The 22,711-nt window shown below is 42.5% G+C and overlaps 1 protein-coding gene across 1 annotated transcript in view; it reads left to right on the top strand.

The window, feature by feature from the left end:
* Positions 1–22,711, top strand: part of HECW1 (HECT, C2 and WW domain containing E3 ubiquitin protein ligase 1) — a 436,289-nt gene that overhangs the window by 401,450 nt on the left and 12,128 nt on the right. The window contains exons 25-28 of the mRNA XM_034640683.1: positions 14,779–14,877; positions 15,423–15,552; positions 19,935–20,081; positions 21,475–21,589. Of these exons, the coding sequence (XP_034496574.1) occupies positions 14,779–14,877; positions 15,423–15,552; positions 19,935–20,081; positions 21,475–21,589 (491 nt within the window). The remainder of the gene's footprint in view (positions 1–14,778; positions 14,878–15,422; positions 15,553–19,934; positions 20,082–21,474; positions 21,590–22,711) is intronic.

Raw genomic sequence — 22,711 nt, 5'->3', positions numbered from 1 at the left:
TGAGAGGAAATGTCCATTCAGAGCTGTGGGAAGGGTGGAGTTTGACAGCAGCGGAAGCTGAAATGAACGGAGGGTCAGGGCCAATGTAAACCACATAAAATGGGTTTCCTAAATTGAGAATACTGAAGCTGTCTAAAAACAAAGTGTTGAAAATGGCATTTGCAGAGGTGAGCTAGGCACAGATGCATAGAACAAGATCAAGGGATCCAAGTGATCGGAGAAGGGGGATCATTGGTGCAGATGTGCAAATCTAATAATCAAGGACATCATTGTGATGGGGCGCCCGGGGGGCTCAGTCGGTGAAGTGGCTGCCTTCAGCTCAGGTCAGGATCCCGGGGTCCTGGGATGGAGCCTGGCATCAGGCTCCCTGCTCAGCAGGGAGTCTGCTTCTCCCTCTGCCCCTGCTCCGCCCCACCCCACTCACTAGTACACTCTCTCTCTCACATAAATAACTAAAAGCTTTAAAAAACTTTTTTAAAAATTTTTTAAAGAATATCATTATGAAAGATACACGTGAATCACTCTAGCCTTAAGGAAGTGTATGATACGATCCAGGACACAGATCCCCAGGCATAAGCTGGGCACAGATCTTGGGACCTTGGAATCTTTAAGGGTAAAAAAAGGGGCAAGAAGGGCTCTCAGTTTTCAGATGATGAATAACAGAGATAGACTCCAAGATTGGCTTTCCCTACTGTCCAGAGTTCTAGAGGTTTTGTCTTTTTGTATTCTAATCCCAAAGAATATCAATTAATTCTATTTTTTAAAGATTTTATTTGTCTCATAGAGAGTGGGGGGAGAGACAGAGGGAGAAGCAGATCCCTGCTGAGGAAGGAGCCCGATGTGGGACTCGATCCCAGGACCCTGGGATCATGACCTGAGCCAAGGCAGACGCTTAACTAACTGAGCCACCCAGGCGTCCCATTAACTAATTCTATTATCTAAAGAAAAGTACAGTCAGTAGATAAATCTTCAAAACAATAAAGCCAAATAAAACATAGTGGCAAACCTCAATATCATATTTATTTATAATTTTGTTCGGTTCATGTTTCCCATATTCCCCCTCTATCCATACAGTTAATTCAGAACCAATTACTTAAATAGCTTCAAGTAGTCCTGCTATCCTGGTTATATGAGTACCTGTGTTGCGTAAGAACTTGATGTTGTCAAAGCCATCATTATTTTGCCAATCACATGAAAATTATAGAATGTCATTGAAGTTGAGGCTTCAGTGAGTCTAATAATTTCCTGAACCGTAATAATGTCACTAGACGGTATGCCCCATGGGGCTTGGGAGCCTCGTCTGTTGTGTTCCCTAAGTAGCCCAACAACTAGCCCAGTTCCCCAAAAATGGTAGGTACCTCGTTATGATTTGTCAGAAGGAAGGAAGGCAGACCTAGAAGTTGTTTAGGCTCTGTCAAATTGATTGTTTTCTTTAAACCTGAGTTTTAGTAAAATATTGTACATTGCTTAATGAGTCACAGGCAAGAGAGGGACACAACATTTAAAGGGTCAATAAGGCATTATGGATTCTGCTTGGAGCACAGTGACATTGCTCTCCTATATTCTCTGCTTAGTGTAGCTCAGATAATTAAGACATTAAACCTTTACTTTCCTGAATTACTCAGATGAGGATATAGTAGATTTGAGCATTTTAGTTATGTAGGCAAGTGGTCAACTTTTCTTCATAATTCTAGGTATGGAACTAAAGCCCATGTCTCATTCGAGATCAGGTAAATTCTCCTCTTGCCTGAAACGAAATCTATGACTTTAGTGGTTCAACTTACAAACTACACAATAATATGCTTATTGAGAAGCATTCCAGAAAACTAAAGAGGATTTTCGGATTCTATATTTGTGTTCTTTATTCCTTTCCTAGAGTTGCCATATCAAATTACCACAAACTGCGTATTCTCAGTCTGGAGGTCAGAAGCCCAAAATCAAGGCTCCTTCTGAAGGCTCCGGAGGAGAATCCTTCCTTACCTCATTCACGTTCTGGTGGCTCTGAGAATTTCATGGTTTGTGGCTGCATCACTCCAATCTCTGCTTCTGTCCTTTTGTGGCCCCCCTGTTTCTGTGTCTTCTCTTCTGTCTCTAATAAGGACATTTGTCAGTGGATTTAGGGCCCATGTGAATAATCCAAGATGATCTCATCTTGAGATCCTTAATCATATCCGCAAAGACCCTTTTTCCATTCACAGATCCCAGGGTTTGGGAAGCAGACATATCTTCTTGGGGGCCAACGTTCAACCCACTGAAAGGCACAGATAATTTGCATCATATACTTCTAGAAGAGCTTTCTCTAAAAAGGAGTCACTCAATTGGCCGCCATATTGAGGAGCAAGTGGCCCCGTTCTTACTCGTTTGCCCCCTGCAGGGCTGATATTAATAGCGGGTACTTGGCAGGCATCAGGGCTAGACATTCATTTCAGTTGCTAATTAGCAATCAGAAGATAATATCCTGTCATTATCTTGTGTTGGCAGAGTCTCTTTCATGGCAGATGAAGAAAAATTCAAGTTTTCTCAGCTAATTGCAACACTGTTTCCTCACACAAGGAACTATGAAAACCAAATAAAAATCATGCCTTGCATCTGCTATATTTAAACAACTGTGGGGGTGTGAAGGAGGGGATTCTTTACACTTTCCTTGAAACATTATCTGAATAAGGGGGGTCTAGAGAATAGACCTAATCTACCTAACCCCAGAGGCCTTGACCTACATTCCACTCTGGCCACCTGCTCCCACAATGGCCCTCCCAGCCTCATTATCACCCAGCACCGTGCCATAGCTGAGATTGAAAAATTGAAAATCCCACCATCAGTCATTCTACGTCCAGCATTCCCACCTCCTCCCCCTACCACAGCTGCTCACCAAGTTCATTTGCACCTCAGACTCACTATCCCCTACCCATCTGGTGTGGCTTCCTTCACCCCAGGCCTCCATGCTTGCGCTCCATCTGATGGGCAAAACGCCACCTTGGATCAATGTCATAATGCCCTCTCCCACATTCAGTGCCAGAGCTGTTCCCTATAGCTCTGGCAACAAAGAAAACGAAATAATTCTGAGAGATGGTACAAGCCTAAATCATACTCTCTGACCTCAGCAGATTCTATGGCAAAGCTCACCAGCCCTTTGACTGATGCATCTTCCATTCCACCGTCCCTAAAGCCCCTGCCGAATGAGCTCTTTCACTTTGACGGGATGACTTCAGATCCAACTCAAGTAGAAACACTGAGGAGCCCACCTCAATTTCACACCCCAACGACAATTGCCCACTGCTGACACCTTCCCGGCATCACCCTCGTCTTGTTCAAGACAGACCTTTCCACTTAGGCTCCGGATCCATCCGCTCCCATCTCCTCTGTGCCCTCACTCCAGCACCTTCCTCCTTCTCGTCCATCTTTACACTTTACCTTCTCCCCCTGGTTATGGCTCCTTTCCTTCACCCACTTCTCCTACTGAATCTGACGTCAATATTCATCACCGAAACTGCCCTTTCCATGAGAAGCAGAGACCACCTAATCAACAAACCCAGTGAACTATTATCACTCCTTACCTTAGTGGAAACTTTTACTTATGTATTTTATACATAAACATGTATGATTTTACAACATTGGCAATATGCGTGCATTGTAAGAAATTTAATTTGTATAAGGAAGTATCTCCACACAGAAATAAATGCTATTAATATTTGGACTCGAGGGGCACTGGGTGGCACAGTCAGTTACATGTCCAACCCTTGGTTTCAGCTCAGATTGTGATCTCAGGGAAATGAGGTAAAGTCCCACGCGATGAGCCATCAAGGCATCTGCCTGGGACTCTCTCTCCCTCCGCCCTTCCCCCCACTCTCTCGCTCTCTCTTTCTCAAATAAATACATTAGTCCCCCAAAAAAATATCTGTTGACTCAAGTCCTTCCATGGTATTTTATGGATGGTCAGCTAGATGGATGGATGGAAAGGTAGATATAATTCTGTATAAAATAGAACAGTAGAATCAAAGTTCACTGTTTTATAAAGTTCTCTCCACGTTACAATATGAATTCTAAAGCTCTATTTTTAGCCTGACCTCTCTGTTGAGCTGTGAACTCTTTTATCCAGATACCTACTAGACGTCTTTATTTTGACCCTCCTTCAACTTGGCACCTGTCTAATCTCTCCATGAGCCACGTCTTGCCATCCTTCACTTCTCCTTCTGCTCACATAAAGCTCCATGTCCTGACATTTTTACTTCCAAAATTTTTCTCACAATGACTTGAACATACTGTAATACACCCCCCAATTTGTCCTCCTCAAATCTGTCCTTCACATGACTGCAGACTGACTTCTTAAATGCCAAACCAAGTATATCACTCCCTTGCTTAAACTCTTCAGTAGGTCCCCATTCTCTAGGATTTAAAAGCTGAGTTTGTTGGCATGGAAACTAAGACCTTCCAGGACCTCCCCTTCCTCTTTCTTCAGCCTAATCTTGCCGCTCCTCAATCTTTATGCTCTAGTCATCATGAACACATTCCATTCTATTTCCTGCCTCTTTCCTCATGTGAGTTTATTTTCTTGGAAAGCCCTTCCCTGCCTTAAGTGATCTAATTTCTACTCATTTTTTAAAGCTCACCCCAGTCATCACTTCCTCCAGGAACTCAGCCTAGATGTAATCCCTCCCAAACCAGCAGGTGTCCTTCCTCTGTGTTTTCACACACCCTGTGTACTTTGCTACAGCACATCTTACGTGGCTCTGAATTGCTGCATTGTTGTATCTATCCCCCTACTGTCCTGTAAACTCTTCAAAGTGAGCATTTACCTTTGGCATCTTGGTACACACCTGGCACATGGTAGGCAATCAGTAAATTCATTTAAATTGAAAATGCATGAATACACCGTAATTTCTCTCACATTTGAAAAACAAACCCAAGCCTCCTTTGGTGTCACGCCCTCCTCCACCTACTGCTCTGATTTCCCACTCCCCCTTAGAGACACATTTGTACAAGGAGTTATCTGTGCCACGTTCTCCACTTCCTTTTCTCCCATTCTCTCCAGCCAGCCTTTCCTTCCCTTCCCCCCATGGAAACGGCTCTCATCAAGGTTGCACATCCACTGGGCAGCTCTCAGACCTCCTATTACCTGATCTCAGAGGCACTTGACACAGTTGGTCTCTGCCTGAAGCATGTTTTCTTGGTTCCTGTCCAACCTCATTGCCATTCCTTCTCAGTTTATTTTTTGGTCCCTCCTCATCTTTCAGATCCGTGAATGGTACAAATGCTCGGCCCTTGGTCCACCTCTCTGCACATCCTTCTTTGGGGAAGTCTTGTCCAGCTGCACAACTTTGAATGCAATCTACAGCCTGCCAACCCTCACATTAACACCTGCCAACCCTGCACATTAACTTCCCAGAAGTACTGACTCATTGACACAGCTGCCTACTCAACAGCTCTACCCAGATAGTTAATAAGCATGACAGACTTAATATGTCTGAAAGAGAACTCTCAAGTTTTTCCTGCAACCTTCTCTTCTGGTGTTTCCCAGCTTGGGAAATGACACCCCCATCCACACAATTGCTCTGGTCCAAGACCATGGACTGTCTTTGATGCCTCTCTTTTTCTCACATCTCCCATCCAATCCATCAGCAGGTTCTTTTGGCTCTATCATGAAAATACATCCTGAATCTGACTTCATTGCCTCCACTATCACCTCCCTAGTGTAAACTACCATCACCTCCCACCTGGATTACTGCAGGAACCTCTAGACTGGTCTTGCCACACTCACCTCTCTCCATGCAGCATCCAGAGTGATCATTTCAGTGCATCAATCAGTTCATTCATAGACCCTACATGAAACCTCCAGGGGATTCCCATCATACTTGGAATAAAATCCAAAGTCCTTACTGTGGAGTGCCAAGCCCTGATGTTCTGTCCCCTGGGTGTCTCCAAACTCATGTTCTGTCCTCCTCCCTTTCTCTGTCTGGGGTCTAGTCCCATTGCTCCCTTCTCTGTTAGTCAAACAAACTGTATGTGTTCCCACCTTAGACATCGCTATTCCCCTAACTTATAATGCTCATTCTCCTGGAGGCTCACTCCTTCCAATAATTCAGATCAGACATCATCCCCTGAGAAAGGATGACACAGTCCTGTGCATTTGAGAGGAATCATTCTTTTTTTTTATTATAATAATTTTTTATTATGTTATGTTAGTCATCATACAGTATATCCTTAGTTTTTGATGTAATGTTCCATGATTCATTATTCTTGCCTCCCATCCTTTCCCCAAGAGAAACCGGGAGGCCAAGTTTCTGGTGGGAATATAAAATTATATTTGGTGGGGTAGGGAGGTATACTAAGAGATTCTAGGAGTGGTGAAAAACTGCTCAGGTATTGCAGAGTGAAGCACAAAGCCTTGAGGTTGGTGACCTTCATTCCCACAGAGGGCCCAGGAGAGGCATGTGATACCAACGTGTCAGTCAGGAAGGAGACTATAATCACCTATTTGGACATTCTTCCCCCAAGAGGGTGGCCTTGCCCTCACCCCCACCAAGGGACATTGAGCAATGTCTGGAGACACTTTGGGCTATCACAACTGATACCGGCATCTAGTGGGGAAAGGCCATTGGTGGTGTCAGATGTCTTAAAGTGCACAGAACAGCAATAGTCAATAGGGCTAGAGTTGAGGAACCAGCTTTATTCTTTTGAGAGTCACAAAGGACCTTAACCCCTGCAAAGTCCTGCCAATTGCCAGGGAAGCAGCGACCTAGGATGACCTAGAAAGTAGCAGGAATGGAAAACATGGCTGCTTCAGAGACAACCTTCTAGAATTCAGCTGACACAAACCATCTGCTGTCAGTCTGCAGGTGAGAGGTAATGCACAGGTGGGTGCAGTCACAGAGTCATAGCTTATGAGGCAGGCCGTCGTGATGGTGTCCTGGGAGCATTCAGCCATGGGTGCAGTTTTAGCAGCACTCTGGCCTCATTCACTGACTCAACAAGATGTTTTTGAGCCCTTGGGATTTGCCGGTATCGTGCTGGTTCTGACAGGTGTTTGTGCTCCAGGAGACCCTGTGACATCTGAAAAGGCCTCCGAAGTCTGCAGACTGTAGGCGGGATTGTGAACAGACCTCCATTTCCTGCCAAACACTTGAACATGTGCCTCAGCCCCAATCCCCTCACCAAAGGCAGCAAGACCCAAGCATATTATCACCAAGTGTCCAGCCCCTTGCCCCATCAATATACTGTCTGATCACCTTTCCAGGCAGGAAGGCCAAGAGATAGGGTCAGCTTTAGGTCCTCCAAGTTTAATGCCAGGGGATCCAACTACCAGATACACCACAGCAGAACCTTTTTGACTTGGCATATGACCTGGGTACTGCACTGAGGGTTTTATTCCATTTTTATATCACTTTCATGTAAAGGGATTAATTAGAAGCCTTTTAAGAGTATTCTGTTTCACTATCCAAAATATCCTTCCAGGCTATCATTAGGTCTTATTTTCTTCGCTTGTCAAGCCATCTGCTCTCCCTTCCATAAATCCAGCCTGTGAACAAGAATTTCTTCTCCCAGACTTCCTGACTTAAATTTTTTGCCATTGTGCAAACTGCTTTTGTTTAAAGAATCAGTTGAAAAATATACTGTGAAATCATTACATATTGCCTCCTGCTAAGACATGTTCCCATGCAGAGTTCCACTGGAGAGACTGAAGAGGGAGAGGAAGGGAGGGAGAAGCCTGCTATGTCGGCTTCTTGGTGTAAAACATTCGCCACGTCTTTCCATACGTTGACTCAGTCACCCGGTCTCCTCTGTAGTTCAGTCTTTCTGTCTCCCTGAATGGGGACCTACTAGTGATATTGGAAAAGGGCATCAAATGGTATATGATGTTTCAGAAATTTTCAGTAGGCTCATAGAGTCGTGTTCTACTGGGATAAAATCAGATGATAATTTTTAATTTAATACAACTCAAAAAATCTTGTTGGGTTCCTGACCTGTGCCAGGCATTGTGATGCATGAATGTTGTGTGTAAGCAGAGCAAAGTTGTAGTTCTCCAACAGCAGCAAACGGCACACTAGTCCACTGGCTCAGTCCACATTCATTCTCACCCCTCAGTGCAGCCTGGGTGCATGGCCCTGGGGTTCTGAGGAATCAGGCATGCCACTCTGCAGATGGTGTTTATTAAACACAGGGGGACTGCCCTCCACTAGTTCCTGGACAGAGTCTTTTCGTGTCTAAGCAGTTGCCCTATACAACATTATGACCCCCATTTTGCGGATGAGTAAATGGAGGACCATGGATGTTTGGAAGCTTGCCCAAAGGTCAGAAGAGTTAAACTAAGGCAGCCTGACATCAGAACTTGCAGTTTTGTCCTTCCCACCACACTGCCTTCTTTGGATTATTGGCAAACAGCCCAAAGAATAATGAGTCAACAAATGGTAATGCACTCAAGGGGAGAGTCGAGTCTTTGTTGGACCTTCAAACCACGTGGGAAGATGTGCTAGAAATGTGTGAAACTCCATTACCTTTTGAACTCCCTAAAATGTACAAAACCCAGATAGAGCTGAGATAAATCCTTGCCAGTAACATTGGTTCCTTTCAGATCTCCTGCCATAATCTCCCTCCATATCTTTATGAAGGCTCAAAATGGCTGCAGTTGCTTTCATCAGAGGCAACCTCAGTTCACCCTCCAGATATCTGGCGAGGTGTTGAGGAGGATGCTTGAAGAGTGACATCTGCCCATTTCCAAATCCTCTGATGGTCCCAGAGTTAACTGGCTGCATGCTGCCTCCCCCAATACCTCTGAGCAGTTGGATAAAGATGAAAACCACTTAGGTTTCCATCAGAGTGGGAAGGGCCAAACCGAGAAGAACACTTATGAAATGAAATACTTTGCAAGTGTATTTAAATCACATGAAGAAAACCTATATTTGCAGATACGTGAGGGTGTCTGTGCTGTCCTGTGGTACAAAAAGAGGAAACTCCAGAGAAGCAGGAGTGGCAAGGTGATCGCATTCACACAAGTGTGTCTGTGCTCACCAACTGATATGCAGGGGAAAGACCCATCAAGGTCAAAGACATTAATTACCTCATGTGACAGAGTTGATATACTTTTATTTGATACTTATGATGCTGTGTGTATTTTTCTTTACACTAAAAAATGCCCACTTTTGTTTTGTTTTGTTTTGTTTTGTTTTGTTTGTTTTGTTTTGTTTGGCAGGAGGGTAAGGGTTGATGATACCAAAACACAAAAACTTGCAACATATGGAAAACCAAGGATATGAAAAGAACTTAGAGTCCAAGGATTGTTTCTATAAGTCACAGGCTTGGTGGGGTTAGGTTGAGAAATGTCATTGTGAGCTGTCTACCATCTTCCTCTGAAGGAAAACAGACCGTATTTTCTTAACAATGAAACCCATAGTTGACTGACTCCCAATAGAAGGGACGTTTTTTTCTATTAAGTGTGGAGTTTGGGGTATTTTGCTATATTGATCATATTTTTGTGGTATCTTAGGTCTGAGTGGATTTCTGTGGATTAATCTCTGATCAGTAAATAAATAGGGAAAAATGGCTTATGTGTTTTTAAAGAGTCAGGAATGCATCTTAAGGTGATGGAATATTAGAATATCCTAGGGAGTTTTCATATTATACCCAAGGTGGAGCCAGAGGGAAACTCTTTTCTCTGGGCTTCAGGATTACTGATGCAGGGAGGCCCCATTCCTGACCCACCAGAGTGCTGTACCCTTCAGGTGGCTGGAATGGAGAAAAGATTGAGACCCGCCATCCACTACCAAGGGAAGTGTCCATGGTGTAGCTGGCGTGTCTGGTACATGCAGTCGGGGGACATCCCTTGTTTTCTCATGTCCTCAGACACCTCCATGCTGTCTGCACTTACATCTGCTGATTTACCTGTGAAGGGAAGTTGAATGGTGCCCCTCATTGGAATTGAACACACGTGGGCATGTCTGATATGCTCGCAAAGGGGAGCCAACAGAAAGCCAGTGTGAGCACAGCATCCGGGGTCCTCAGACATAACACAGTTCAAGAGAAGCAGAAGAATGGCACAGCATGCCAGAGTGGCCAGCCAGCCTGAGGTTGAGATGTTGGTGAGTGGGGGTAGCTGCTGCTTATGTCCACCTTGACTTTGCCAGCCTAGGGATTGAAGGACAGTGAGTAAACTTCAAAAGGAGTCCTAGTAAAACTCTCAGGTCCCTTGCAACTCTGCTGTGAAGTCCCTCTAACAGAGCAGGTCAACACAAAGGAGCTGTTCCCTACCAGCAAAATAAAAATGAGCACAAGCCACTCCGAAGAGCAGACCTTGGGCAGCAGCGCCTGGGGATTGATGGCAACGGCACCACACCGGAACATGCGGCACTTTAACCATCTCTGGGATGTGCTGAGATCAGCATGCTTTCAAAAATGGCAGCCCAGAAAAGGAGGAACAGTGCAACACCCTGTGAGCCAAGCCCACCTGCGGTATCAGCTGGGACTCCTTGTGGGGTCCCTGGTGAGGAAGGAGGGTTGGATGTCCTGTGAGTTCACACGTGGGGGCTCTGCAACTGGGGACCCTGGGGCCAGGATATTGAAGTGGACACATGAACACCCACAGGCAGGGAAGGCACCATCTGCCACTTCTGTAGGCACTTACTTTTATTTGTCCTTAAAACTTTTTACTTGTGGAGCGCCCGGGTGGCTCATTCAGTTGAGTGTCCAGCTCTTGATTTCATCTCAGGTCATGATCTCAGGGGTCCTGAGCTTGAGCCCTGCATTGGGCTCCACACTCAGCGTAAAGTCTGCTTGTCCTTCTCCCTCCCCCCCCCACCCTTCCGCACACTCCCGCTTGTGCACTCCCTCTCCCTCTTTCTCTCTCATAAATAAATAAATAAAATCTTTAAAAATAACTCTTTTTTTGTGCCAAGTAATTTAGATCAAAACATAAACTTTTTTGCTTAAATTCTGTGTGTATTTTCCTCAATTATCAATACAGAGACTAAAGAGACATCATTTCTTTCCATTTCATAATTCCTACACATTTGTAACAAGTATGATCAATTTCCCAGCAAGTGATTGTTCAAGCTAAGTGAGACAAACAAAGGAAGTGCACAATTACTAGAAGATGTTTTCTTGTAGAAGAAATTATGGCAAAATATGGCAATTCATCAACTGGTAAAGGTTTTCCATCTCAATCTGTGCTTTTTAAGCTATTCTTTTGGATTTGAATTGTACGATTGTATTGAGCTTCATACAAACACATCCCAGATCCTAATTCATTGCTCTGGAATATATTTTACTATCTATATTGGTCTGGCTATGAGCCATCCTGTCTGTGTTTATGGAAAGCCAAACCTCATAATCATAAATTGTTCACACACCTACAAAAAAATCTCCGGGGCTTACTAGTGGCCCACATCAGCCTGTGAAACCAGTATAATTTTGTCTTTAGACATTCCATCTTATGGTCTACCCATTCAAAGCAAATAAGCAACTGTCTATTGGTGGTCTCCATTGCCGGTCTCCCGTGCTAGGAACCATGCCTTCTGCTGCTCTCCATCTGGTCGCAGCCCCTTGTTGAGAGGTAGGCAGTGGTGATCCTGGCTACACAGCACTGCACAAGACACCGAACCCTGAGGCTGCTCCCCAGAACTTCCTTCCCTGATCACTCATGATTAGTCCATGGCAGGAGAGTCGCAACAAGCAAGGAATCATGTTGGAAATTTGGAGCAAGTCAGAGAGAGTCAAGTTGGTCTCTCCAGGATGGAAACCACGGGAAGTGCTGGCAGCGAGAGGGAAGAAAGGAGCAGATGTGCCCAAAGAGAAGCCAAGAGGAGAAGGTGGATGAGGGAGAGCGAAGATGAGTGCCTCATCTTCCTGGCCCCCTACTGCATTCCTGATCCTGGATTCCATGAGATACCACCAGGAACTTATAAAGAAGTCCCCCCTTGGCTTAAGCTAGTTGAAGTTTACCTGAACCAAAATGATTCCAATGAGCACAAGTTGGTGTTAGAAGCCAACATAATATAAAAGTGCAGTTTTCCAGAAGAGGAAACAGAGAGCAGGTAAAGTCCTTGCACGAGATCACACGCCAGGCAGCCCGGCCCCTAGACCAGAGGATTAACTTGTATATTGTTTGGCTTCTCCAGATGGACACAATGGGAAAGGCCTGATCTGGTGTCAAGCAGATACTCTTTGGTGTCTTCACCATACCACTTGCTTGGGGCTAATTATTGACCTTCAATTTCTTAATCTGTGAAATGAAGATAACTAGAATTGTGCAAATAGAGTTGTTGCAGGGGTCAGGGAGATAACACGAGTAATATGCTGGCCCAATAGGCATTCAATGAAAGTTTTTCCCAACCTGTTTCCAATTTTTCACTCATAAGTAATTGCAGTCACTGGAGCTCATGGCAAATTGTAAAGGGTGGTGGTAACCAGCATCCTTCTGCATTTTTACTGTTAAATAGGGTGCTGAGATAGACATTCCACAGTATGGTAAGGAAGCATTCTTCTATTCCTGGTTTCCTATGAAGATCTTTTCCTCAGAAATTGCTGGCAGATACTATCAAAGTAACTTCAGCTTCCAACAACAATAACAAAAGCCATATGATTTTTGTCTTTTGATTTCATTATGTATTTTAATAATAGAATACCTAATATTAAACTGTCCTCAGTTCCTAAAATCAAATATCTTTAATCACTTTGCATTGTTCCGGGAATGGATTGGTAGGTTCTGGTGTTTTAATTATTTAATTGTTTAAAATATGAGTGAAATGTCTTTAGTTTTCTTTCTTTTGCTTTTTTCCAGATTGCATTTTTGTGGTCATGGTAGCTCATAATGATGAATTAAGAAGTTTTCTATCCTTTCCTCATTTCTGGAACTGTAAAAATAGCAGAGGGGTTTTCTATCCACGGAGAGTTTGAAAGAATATGTCTTTAAATACGTGTGTGTGTGTGTGTGTGTGTGTGTGTGTGTATCCAGTCCCAGCATCAATTTTGTATATAGTCCTTTTTCCTTATAGTTTTCTAGTTCATACTGTGGTATTTGTCTATTTACATTTTCTGCTTCTTCTTGAATAGATTTGAATAATTTATATTTTGTTAGAAAATTTACAATTCACTGAAATATTCCATTTTTTAACATTGAGCTGAAAATTGTATTCTTGTGTAATATTTTCATCTACTCCATATCTGTGGATACTTAACTGCCTGATGAGATTATGATTTTTCTTTACTAGGCCCTCAGGGGCCACCTCTAAGTGAGGAGCGTTCTTGGCCAGGCACCTGTGTTGATGTTTGCTCTCTTCCTGCCTTGGGTGGTCTTGGTCATCTCCGTCTGGATGGTCACAACCCCACGATCATGCTAGAAGCATCGACTGTCATGCTTAGAGTCCAGTTAGAGTGGGCAAGCCTGTATTGGGGTAGAAGTAAACTGTGTTTGTATACACAGGATTGTGGTCACCCTGTTGGGGACTGGTCAGTTATTGAGCTGGTCAGGACAGAGCACTGAGGGACAAAGCACTAGTGGGGCACACTGGTCTCAAGGACTCTAAGACGTCTGATTATTCTATGAGCTTCCCCATCCACAGTGCACCTTCACTGAAATTCTCTTCTCGCCCATTCTCTTCAGAGTCAATAATATTTGTATGTTGATATTTGTATGTTACTTCCTGCAAATAGAATCGACCACTTGAAATATGGCAATTTGAAGTATTATTTATAATTATGCTCATTCTATGGGATCAGGTGATCTGTTCATTTTAACAATGTTTATAGTAGTTATAAGGTAGGAAATCTTTTGAGTCTGAAAAGAGTCTCATGAAAGGTAGTGGAGATGGGTTAGTTGAAAATTCCAACTGGGAGGATCTGAAAAAAGTCACAACTAAGTCTAGAGTTAGGTGAAAATCTACTTACATGGAAAGAGACTGGGGAGACCCCTGTTATGGAGGTAGGAGTCAGAGATGGGCAAGGCCCATATGGTGAGGAAACCAATGTGCTAGACAGACCAAGCAGACCAGCATCTGGTTTAGAGCAGGGCGACAATGGGCTCAAACTCCAGGGAGACTCAGCAATCAGCCAAGCAAGTTATTAGCAAAAATTCCAGGATATTAGAAAAAATCTGAGGATTTGCCCCAATAAGGATTTAAATCATTAAAGGCCCTTATATCTGGGAGTGGCCAGGTCTACAGGACCAATTCTTCCCAGCAGAGACCTGTTCTTTGTCTGTGTGTGGCTGACAATATTAAATAGCAATGTAGGCTCACCTTATACTTACCACAATGTGATTCCATGGAACTCTTCCTACCGACTGTGAGCGCAACGGCCATGTATGATTCATACTCAAGTCCCCTACCTCCAGGCATGTATTGGGCACACATTAGACCTTCAGGTGGTATCCCTGGTATAAGGACACTTGGTCCAGAAAGCTTTCTATGTCCTCGGGGTCAGGTCCTCCTCAGGTTCAATGTGGACTGTTTATCTAGGGTTCCAGACTTCCCCTTGACCAGTGCGTTTCTTCTCTTGGGGCCTTACACTGTCAGTCCTGAGAAGAGGATTCCAGCATAATGACTCTCTTCTGGTACTTGGGGGAGAGGAGAGCTCCTTTAGTACATACTAAGCACATAGGCATTGTTTACGGTCAAGAATAAGGAGGAGGAGAATGGGTCCCTCCCTTGTGTCATCGATAGGCAAATTCCTTAAACAGCTTGCAATGAGTACTAACAAGAAACACATTAAATACATATTAAAATTAAAATTAAGAATTTTAACAATGTAAATTTCCACCTGCCCTTAAATTTTTCTGCCTTGTCTGTGTTTCAGGTTCAGGTTTAGTGGTCGTATCCTAGGCCTGGCTTTGATCCATCAGTACCTTCTTGACGCCTTCTTCACAAGGCCCTTCTATAAGGCACTCCTGAGACTGTAAGTGTATTATTGAAGGCCATGGTCCACCCAGCCCTGCCTGCAGGACACGAGGTGCTGGCCTCCCTGGTACCTCGGACTCTTTGTCCTTGTTTTGCCCTAACCATTCCCGTTTGTTGACTTTTCTGAGTGCTTAGAGGTCACATAAACCTTATAGTACAATAAAAAGGCATTTGGAGTTTTTATGTAAGCACAGGAGAAGACTCTTATAACTTCATATAATGGACATGAATCAGTTTAAATAAATAATTACAGTAATATTACAAACTTTGCATTACACTAAGTCGAATTAATCTGTCTAAAACTTAGTTGTTTTAAGATATTTTTAAAAAGTTTTCTCCAATTGCCATCAAGAATCCATGAGTCAGTAATTGTCCCATGTTTATTATTGTCATTTCAAAAAAAAGCATTGAATGAACTTTAAAAAGTTCGTCAATATATTCAAGAGTATCAAATTGTTAGAATCAGTCTATATTGTTTTAGCCAGGTCTGAGCATCCATTTGCTTAACAAACTGTTTACCTTTTGCCCTTGGAATGCATCCAGGCCCTGTGATTTGAGTGACCTGGAATATTTGGATGAGGAGTTCCACCAGAGTTTGCAATGGATGAAGGACAACAATATCACAGATATCCTAGACCTCACTTTCACTGTTAATGAAGAAGTTTTTGGACAGGTTTGTGAGATGTGGGGCTTGGAAAAGAGCCTTTGTTTTTTACTGTGGAAAATTCACATAACACAAAATTTACCACCTTATTGTTTTTAAGTCTACAGTTCAGTATTGTTAAGTATAGTCACACTGTTAGACGATCAGTCTCTAGGACTTGTTCGTTTTGCAAAACTGAAACTATAGGCATCAAACAATAATTCCTCATTTTTCCTTCTCTGCAGTCCCTGGCAATAACCATTCTACTTTCTCTTTCTGTGAATTTGGCTGCTCTAGACACCTCACATAAGTGCAATCATACAGTATTTGTGTTTTTGTGACTGGCTTTTTTCACTTACCCACATTGTCCTCAAGGTTTACCTACATTGTAGCACGTGATAGGATTTCCTTATTTTTTAGGGCTGAATAGTATTCCACTACACGTATATGTAGCATATTTTATTTACCCATTCACCTGTTGATGAACCCTTTGGTTGCTTCCACATTTGGGCTATTGTAAATAATGCTGCTGGGTACATAAGTATGCAGTTATCTGTTCAAACCCTCGCTTTCAATTCTTTTGGATTTTTATCCATAAATGGGATTGCTGGATCATAAAGTAATGGGATTTTGTTTTTAATCTAGAAAACAAAGAATCTCATTCATTTAAAATATAAATCATTGAGGACTACTTCCTTTAATAAAGCTGCCCGTGTCTTCTTCCTTCTTTTCCTGGTCATGACATGAATCTACTTTATAGAGGTTTTGAAAATCAAAGTGATGACTAATTAGAAAAACATTTTTGTGACGTGTGAAAAATATTTGGAAAGTATTTTTGTGATCTGCTTTTGTGATTTGGAAGGTATTTAGTGATTTTGCAACTACAGAAATACTTCTTTTTATCACTAGCATCTAGATATTTGCTTCTCCAAAATGCATGTATATAAATATTATTTAGTAAGATAAAGCTTCTCATTTTTTCCACCAGTATTGATATATCTTTGAATCTTCTGGGTTACAGTTTTATCAGGTTAACCATAGCCTGAGTCATTCACAAGAGATTTCAAAAGCCTCTGACATGTGATAATTTGTAATGGGTGGTTGTGAGAACTGAGTTGATAGGCTTTATAAGTACCTATAAGCATAAGTATAAGCCCAAATGTGAACAGCATGCTGAGTCTGTGTGAGAGGAACCCCCCGCCCGAACTTCACAGCGCCCATACCATAGTCAAGAATTTTGGACAGGTCCTGGAAAACGTCTGCAATCCATTGCATTTCCTTTGTGTAAACATACCACTGAAGAATACCGTCTTCCATATTTGGGAATTTTTTTTCTTTTTACAACTATAGAGAGCACATTTAAATATGTTCAAGCATGTATGTTTTGTTGGGCACCTGACTGGCTCAGTCAGTGGAGCATGTGACGCTTGATCTTGGATTTGTAAGTTTGAGCCCCATGTTGGGTGTAGAGAATACTTAAAAATAAAATCTTCAAAAAAAACAAAACAAAACAAAACCCAAAAAGAATATACAGTTCACTTAACTGTCTTGCCATGTACTAGGTGAAAGTCTGAAATACACAATTCCCTCTGCATGACTTCTTTTAGCCCATTCTTTACATTTGCCTTGTAGTAGAGGGTCAATTTGTAAAATAAATACAATCATGTAGCAAGTTTTATCAAGACAATGGGGTAGCCATCTTAAAAAATTTTAAGTTAGATTCCTAGCCTAACTCATTACACCACAATAAATTGCACCTGTACTATAAAGCTGTTAAATAAATAAAAAGAAGAAAATGCTAGAATTTTTTTTCTTTTTTTTTATTTTATTATTATATTATGTTAGTCACCATACAGTACATCCCCGGATAATAGGAAATGCTAGAATTTTTATTTTCAGTCTTCCAGTAAGGAATGCCACTAAATATGTGACACAACTTTCAGAGTCATAAGAGACTGACATAGTGAACTAAAATTACTATTTAATTCTGTGTGGCAAAAATACAGCATAAACAAAGTAAAAGTACCGTAATATTGAATAGAGTATATTACACAGACAAAGGGGCTATTCTTTCAATGTGGGAAGAGATTCCACGGATCCATAGGAAATGATCAACAACAAATAGAAAATTAGCAAAACATAAGTAGTTCCCACAAAAGGAAATATGAGGGAATAATCTCATTCACAAGTTGTAAAAGTGTAAATTAAAGTATAGCGAAATGCCATTTTCCCTTATACGGCTGTCGTGAATCGGAATGTTCAGCAGTATTCCATTTTGGAGATGGTGTAGAGAACAGGCATGCTGTACAGGAGTGTAGGCGGAAGTAAGTGGAAGTTTGGTTCACTCTCTATGAAAAGCACCTTTGTGATAGCTACTTCCATTGTAAGTGCACCTGCCCTTCTGGGTGTTGTGTGTAAGTGATCACTAAATTCTACGCCTGAAACCAGTATTACGCTGTATGTGAACTAACTGGAATTTAAATAAAAACTAAAAAAATTAAAAATAAATGTACCTGCCCTTGAGTCAGCACCCATGTCTAGGAACTTGTCCTACTGATTCACACCTAATTCCAACGAGTAATGTATTAAGACCTTCACCACAACATTGTTGATAGTCGCAAACGATCCGAGACAATCTAAGTGTCCAGAAATGGAGTGTTGGGAGGAGAGAGGTNAAATAAATTATGATACATTCACACAATGGAATAGTGAGCCAGTGGGATGTGTGGCTAAAACGTGCAAGACATCCCAGCCCATCAACTTCCTGGTAAACCATAAACAGTAAATGGGATATTGCAAACACAACAACAACAAGAATAAGTCAGGTCTGAATTTGTATAAAACAATTGTCAAAGTACATTTTTAAGTGAAAACATGTGATTTTGAATAGTGTATATAATATGCTACTGTTTATGGGAGGAAAGAAGTGATATATACATATTCCCTGGTATATACATTGATTCTCCCTGGAAGAGAAGTAAGGGCAACTTTCTCCAGGTAGGGAGATGAGATGGGAGATGAGATGGGAGAGAAGCTTGCTTTTCCTTTCTGACTTTTTATACCACTTGAATATTATTCCATGGACACATATTGCTTACTCAAAAAAATGAAGTAAACTACAAATAACTGAATACATAAAATTAGAGGGAAAAAGTCACATTGAAAATACAAAAAAAGCAATCCTTCCTGTGTGTGTGTGACATAGGAACAACTCAGGGAGAAGTTTACAATGTGCCCCCTGATGAAAATAAGGATGTGTTGTAGATTTAGAGTAATGTGTGTCTGTGTAAAGCATAAACAGATCTCATTCCTCTTCAAATGAGGTCACTAAGAACAATAAATTTGGATTTAGAAAACTGAGTTGTAGCCCTTCTTTTGGCAAGTTATGAGATCCTGAAGAACAGACAGATAGATGCAGGTGAAAGACATCATGGGGTTTTCCTGGGTGTCTCAGTTCCACGACACCCCTAGCTGCAGTGAGGTTAGGAATTAGTCTTTAACTGGCAGCTGAAAATCGCAGGTTCCAAGGAATGTGGATGGCAATTAGGATGTTAGAATTAGCCAGTATATTATAATTCGCACTAGTCACCTAAGTGATAGAAGAAAAAAAAACCATTAGACTTCTGTGGCCTGTTTGTTTAGGGACCTAAGTCAATGAATGCCAAAAATACCTATACATTTCTTAAACCAATGGTTAAATACAGTTATGTCTCATTTGTCTTACAGCTTTGAGTGGTGAGGTGAACCCCTTAAGTGACTGACATTCTCTTTAAACACCAGCACTTTCTGATAAAAATGTCTAACATGTTATCCACCCTCTTGCCTTTCAAAGGATAGAGCACAGATCCTAACTTTTCTTAATGATTCATTTGTCCTAACAAACGAGCACCACCATACTAAGTGGCCAGGTCATTCTCTGTTTCGTTTCTCGAGGTCAGTCTGCCATTCTTCACGTATAATATTTTCTACCGGCTGTAAAAACCATCTTCCCACCCTCTGCTATTTTCCTGTCAATGACCTGTTCTGGGTAGGGAGGCTGGTGGCTTTTGAGAATGTGATCTAATTGGGATTTGGGGGAATTGAGTCAAAGGACCTTCTGGTCCATCTGTTCCCCTGGGACAACGAGGGTCATTTTTCTTTTATTTCCATTATGCCTCTTGAGTTACAGAAATATGTTTCCCCTTTATAAAACAAACCAAAAAATGCAGCTTTTCTGAGGGGCATAACCGTCATCTGAGAAGAACCAGCTTTTTTAGTAACTTCCGGGAAAGGAAAAAGAATTCAGGAGGTTATAATGCTGAACCCATGTGAAGAAAACTTTTTGTAAATAGTTCATCCTCCTAGAATTGATATGTGTCACTGCAAGATCAGCGGAGTTGACAAGCATCACAATCTTTCTGTTTCCGCACAAGGTAACGGAAAGGGAGTTGAAGTCTGGAGGAGCCAACACCCAGGTGACGGAGAAGAACAAGAAGGAATACATCGAGAGGATGGTGAAGTGGCGGGTGGAACGCGGTGTGGTACAGCAAACTGAGGCCCTGGTGCGGGGCTTCTGTGAGGTGAGACCCAGGCCCGGCTGAGGAAGACAGGCTGCAGTCAGGGCCCTCATCACCAACACAGCTTGTGGGGGGAACAGAAGAAGAACCGAGGCAGGCAAAGGGCTCAGCTCCAGCCACCAGATTGCAAAGAGGAGCTCACTTGGGACAGATGAAGGAGGGGTCAAAGTTCTCTGAGAAACCTAACTCTTGTGGTGGGTGAAAAATGCTCTCACAAAAATGGCGTTGCTGTGGCCCCGGTGTGCCAGACAGGAAAACATTCAGTATCTCCTGTCAAGATATGTGCATGCTGTGTTTCCCTTCATTCAGTGAAATGAAAATAAGTGACTTGAAGGCGTTGGAGGACATTTTCCACTCTTGCTAGATTTCTCTTGTGTTATAGTGTCACTTTGTGCCACGTAATTCATACTAAGGGGGTAAATCAAGAGGAGAGGGACAGCTGCCAGCTTCCTGTGCCCCAGATGTTGATGTCCTTAACCTTTTGCAATATAAAAACGAGACACTGTGAATGTTTTCTCAGGGCTAGGGTCTTGGAAGGTTTTCTTTCCCTGCCCATAATGGAGAACAACATGGCTTGCTGGCTTGTCCTCCACGAGTCTGATCAGAGGAGCTGTTCAGTTGGGCCTGATAATATTTGGCAACAAAGCATAAAGTCAGAGCTCAGAGAGCTAGCAAAGGAGGTCTTTCTAGATCTTTGAGGAGGGGAGGAAGGAACTGAGGGGAGAAAGGAAGGGAAATATAGTTGTTTTAATATAGAATGCCTATTTCTAGGAAATAAGTCACAGTTTTGTGCAGAAGAAAGGATTCCTTTTAAGTGAAATGATACTAGTAAAAGCCGTCAAGTCACTTCAAAATGTTTGGACCTTTTGCCTTTAAAATGCAATGACACTTGGGAACTTAAATGAGACTAGAGAAAGTCAAGTCAGATTTGCTTATTGGGGCGCCTGGGTGACTCAGTCATTGGGCGTCTGCCTTCGGCTCAGGGTGTGATCCCGCAGTTCTGGGATTAAGCCCCGCATCAGGCTCCTCCGCTATGAGCCTGCTTCTTCCTCTCCCACTCCCCCTGCTTGTGTTCCCTCTCTCGCTGGCTGTCTCTCTCTGTCAAATAAATAAATAAAATCTTTAAAAAAAAAAAAAGATTTGCTTATAACTTCATTCTGAGAGGGAGTATCAGAGGTAGTGAAAACCCTCGGGTCTTTTTTTGAGTTCCCAGCTCATCAATGGGTTGTGTTTCAGAATGTTCAAGTCACGATTTTGAACTTAAACATGATAGTTCATTGATTGATTTAAAAAAAAAGTTGGAAATGATGGTCAGTGCCCCAGTGTAACCCACAGAAGTAATAATAAGGAATCTAACTTCAGTGTGGCTGGAGCTGAAGCCTGATCTGTATTCCAGGTTGTAGACTCGAGGCTTGTCTCCGTATTCGACGCCAGGGAGCTGGAGCTGGTGATAGCTGGCACGGCAGAAATCGACCTGAACGACTGGCGGAATAACACGGAGTACCGGGGAGGTGAGCTCGCCGGGCCCGCACAGACACCATTCACTGTTTGAAAAAAAAAATGTATACTGAGGTGAAATTGACATAGCATAGCATTAACCATTTTAAGGTGAGCGATGCAGTGGTGTTTGGTACCTTCACAATGTGGGGTCAGCACCATCTCTAGCTAGTCCCAAAACATTGTCCTCACCCCAAAAGGAAGCACCGTACTCACTAAACCATTACCTCCCACTCCTCCCTCCCCAGCCCTGACAACCATCAGTCTGCACTCTGTCTCTGTGGATTTATCTGTTCTGGGTGTTTCATGTAAAAAGAGTCATATAATATGTGGCCTTTTGGGTCTGGTTGCTTTCATTCAGCTTACTGTTCCACGGTTTGCCCATGCTGTGGAGTTTCAGTACTTCATTCCTTTGTGTGGTTGAATAATATTCCGTTATATATTACACACACACACATTCCATATATATATATGTCATATAAATATAAAATAACACTCCATTTTATATCTACATATATAACATATATTCCATCACTTTTTAAAGACTACAAAAAACTTGGCCTTACTTCAGTACATGCGCAGAGTGGGTTCTCATAACAAGCCTTCCTGTAACTTCCATGCGGAATGTTCCTTCAGGGGATTCCCCACTGTGGTAGTCTGTGGCCTAACTCCACGTAAATGCGTTACAGAGACCCACCACCCGAGGCCAGCTCCTGAGCGGGGTTACGTGCTGGCAGGGAAGTGTGTCCCCCTTCCTGTAGAATTGGAGCCCTGTTCCCCTCAATGTCGGTTTCCCACAACATGGGTCTGTTGTTCTCCAAACTCTATTTCTAACCCTTCCCACCTATTTACCTTCATACTGCCGAACTCGTCTTCGTGAAACCTTATTTTTACCAGGCTACTTCCTTACCCTCAAAACAAACTCCTTATTACTAATAGAAGATGCTTTTGAAAGTGTTTTTTTAAGGCTGAAAACCATTTCTTTGTGTGAAATACTACAGAGAAACCAATCAAAAACACACAGAGAGAGAGAGAGAGAGAGGCCCGCCACCTCAGCCTCCCCCTTCTCCCCATGCACCTGGCCTAAGAGCCTCTGTGGGACCACTGGGCTCTTCCTGGCATAGTATGAACACTGC

The sequence above is a fragment of the Ailuropoda melanoleuca genome, chromosome 1 (genome assembly GCF_002007445.2).
Source record: "Ailuropoda melanoleuca isolate Jingjing chromosome 1, ASM200744v2, whole genome shotgun sequence".
In the NCBI taxonomy this organism is placed as follows: domain Eukaryota; kingdom Metazoa; phylum Chordata; class Mammalia; order Carnivora; family Ursidae; genus Ailuropoda; species Ailuropoda melanoleuca.
The sequence above is the reverse complement of the archived record's forward strand: the minus strand, read 5'-3'. Positions and strand labels throughout refer to the sequence as shown.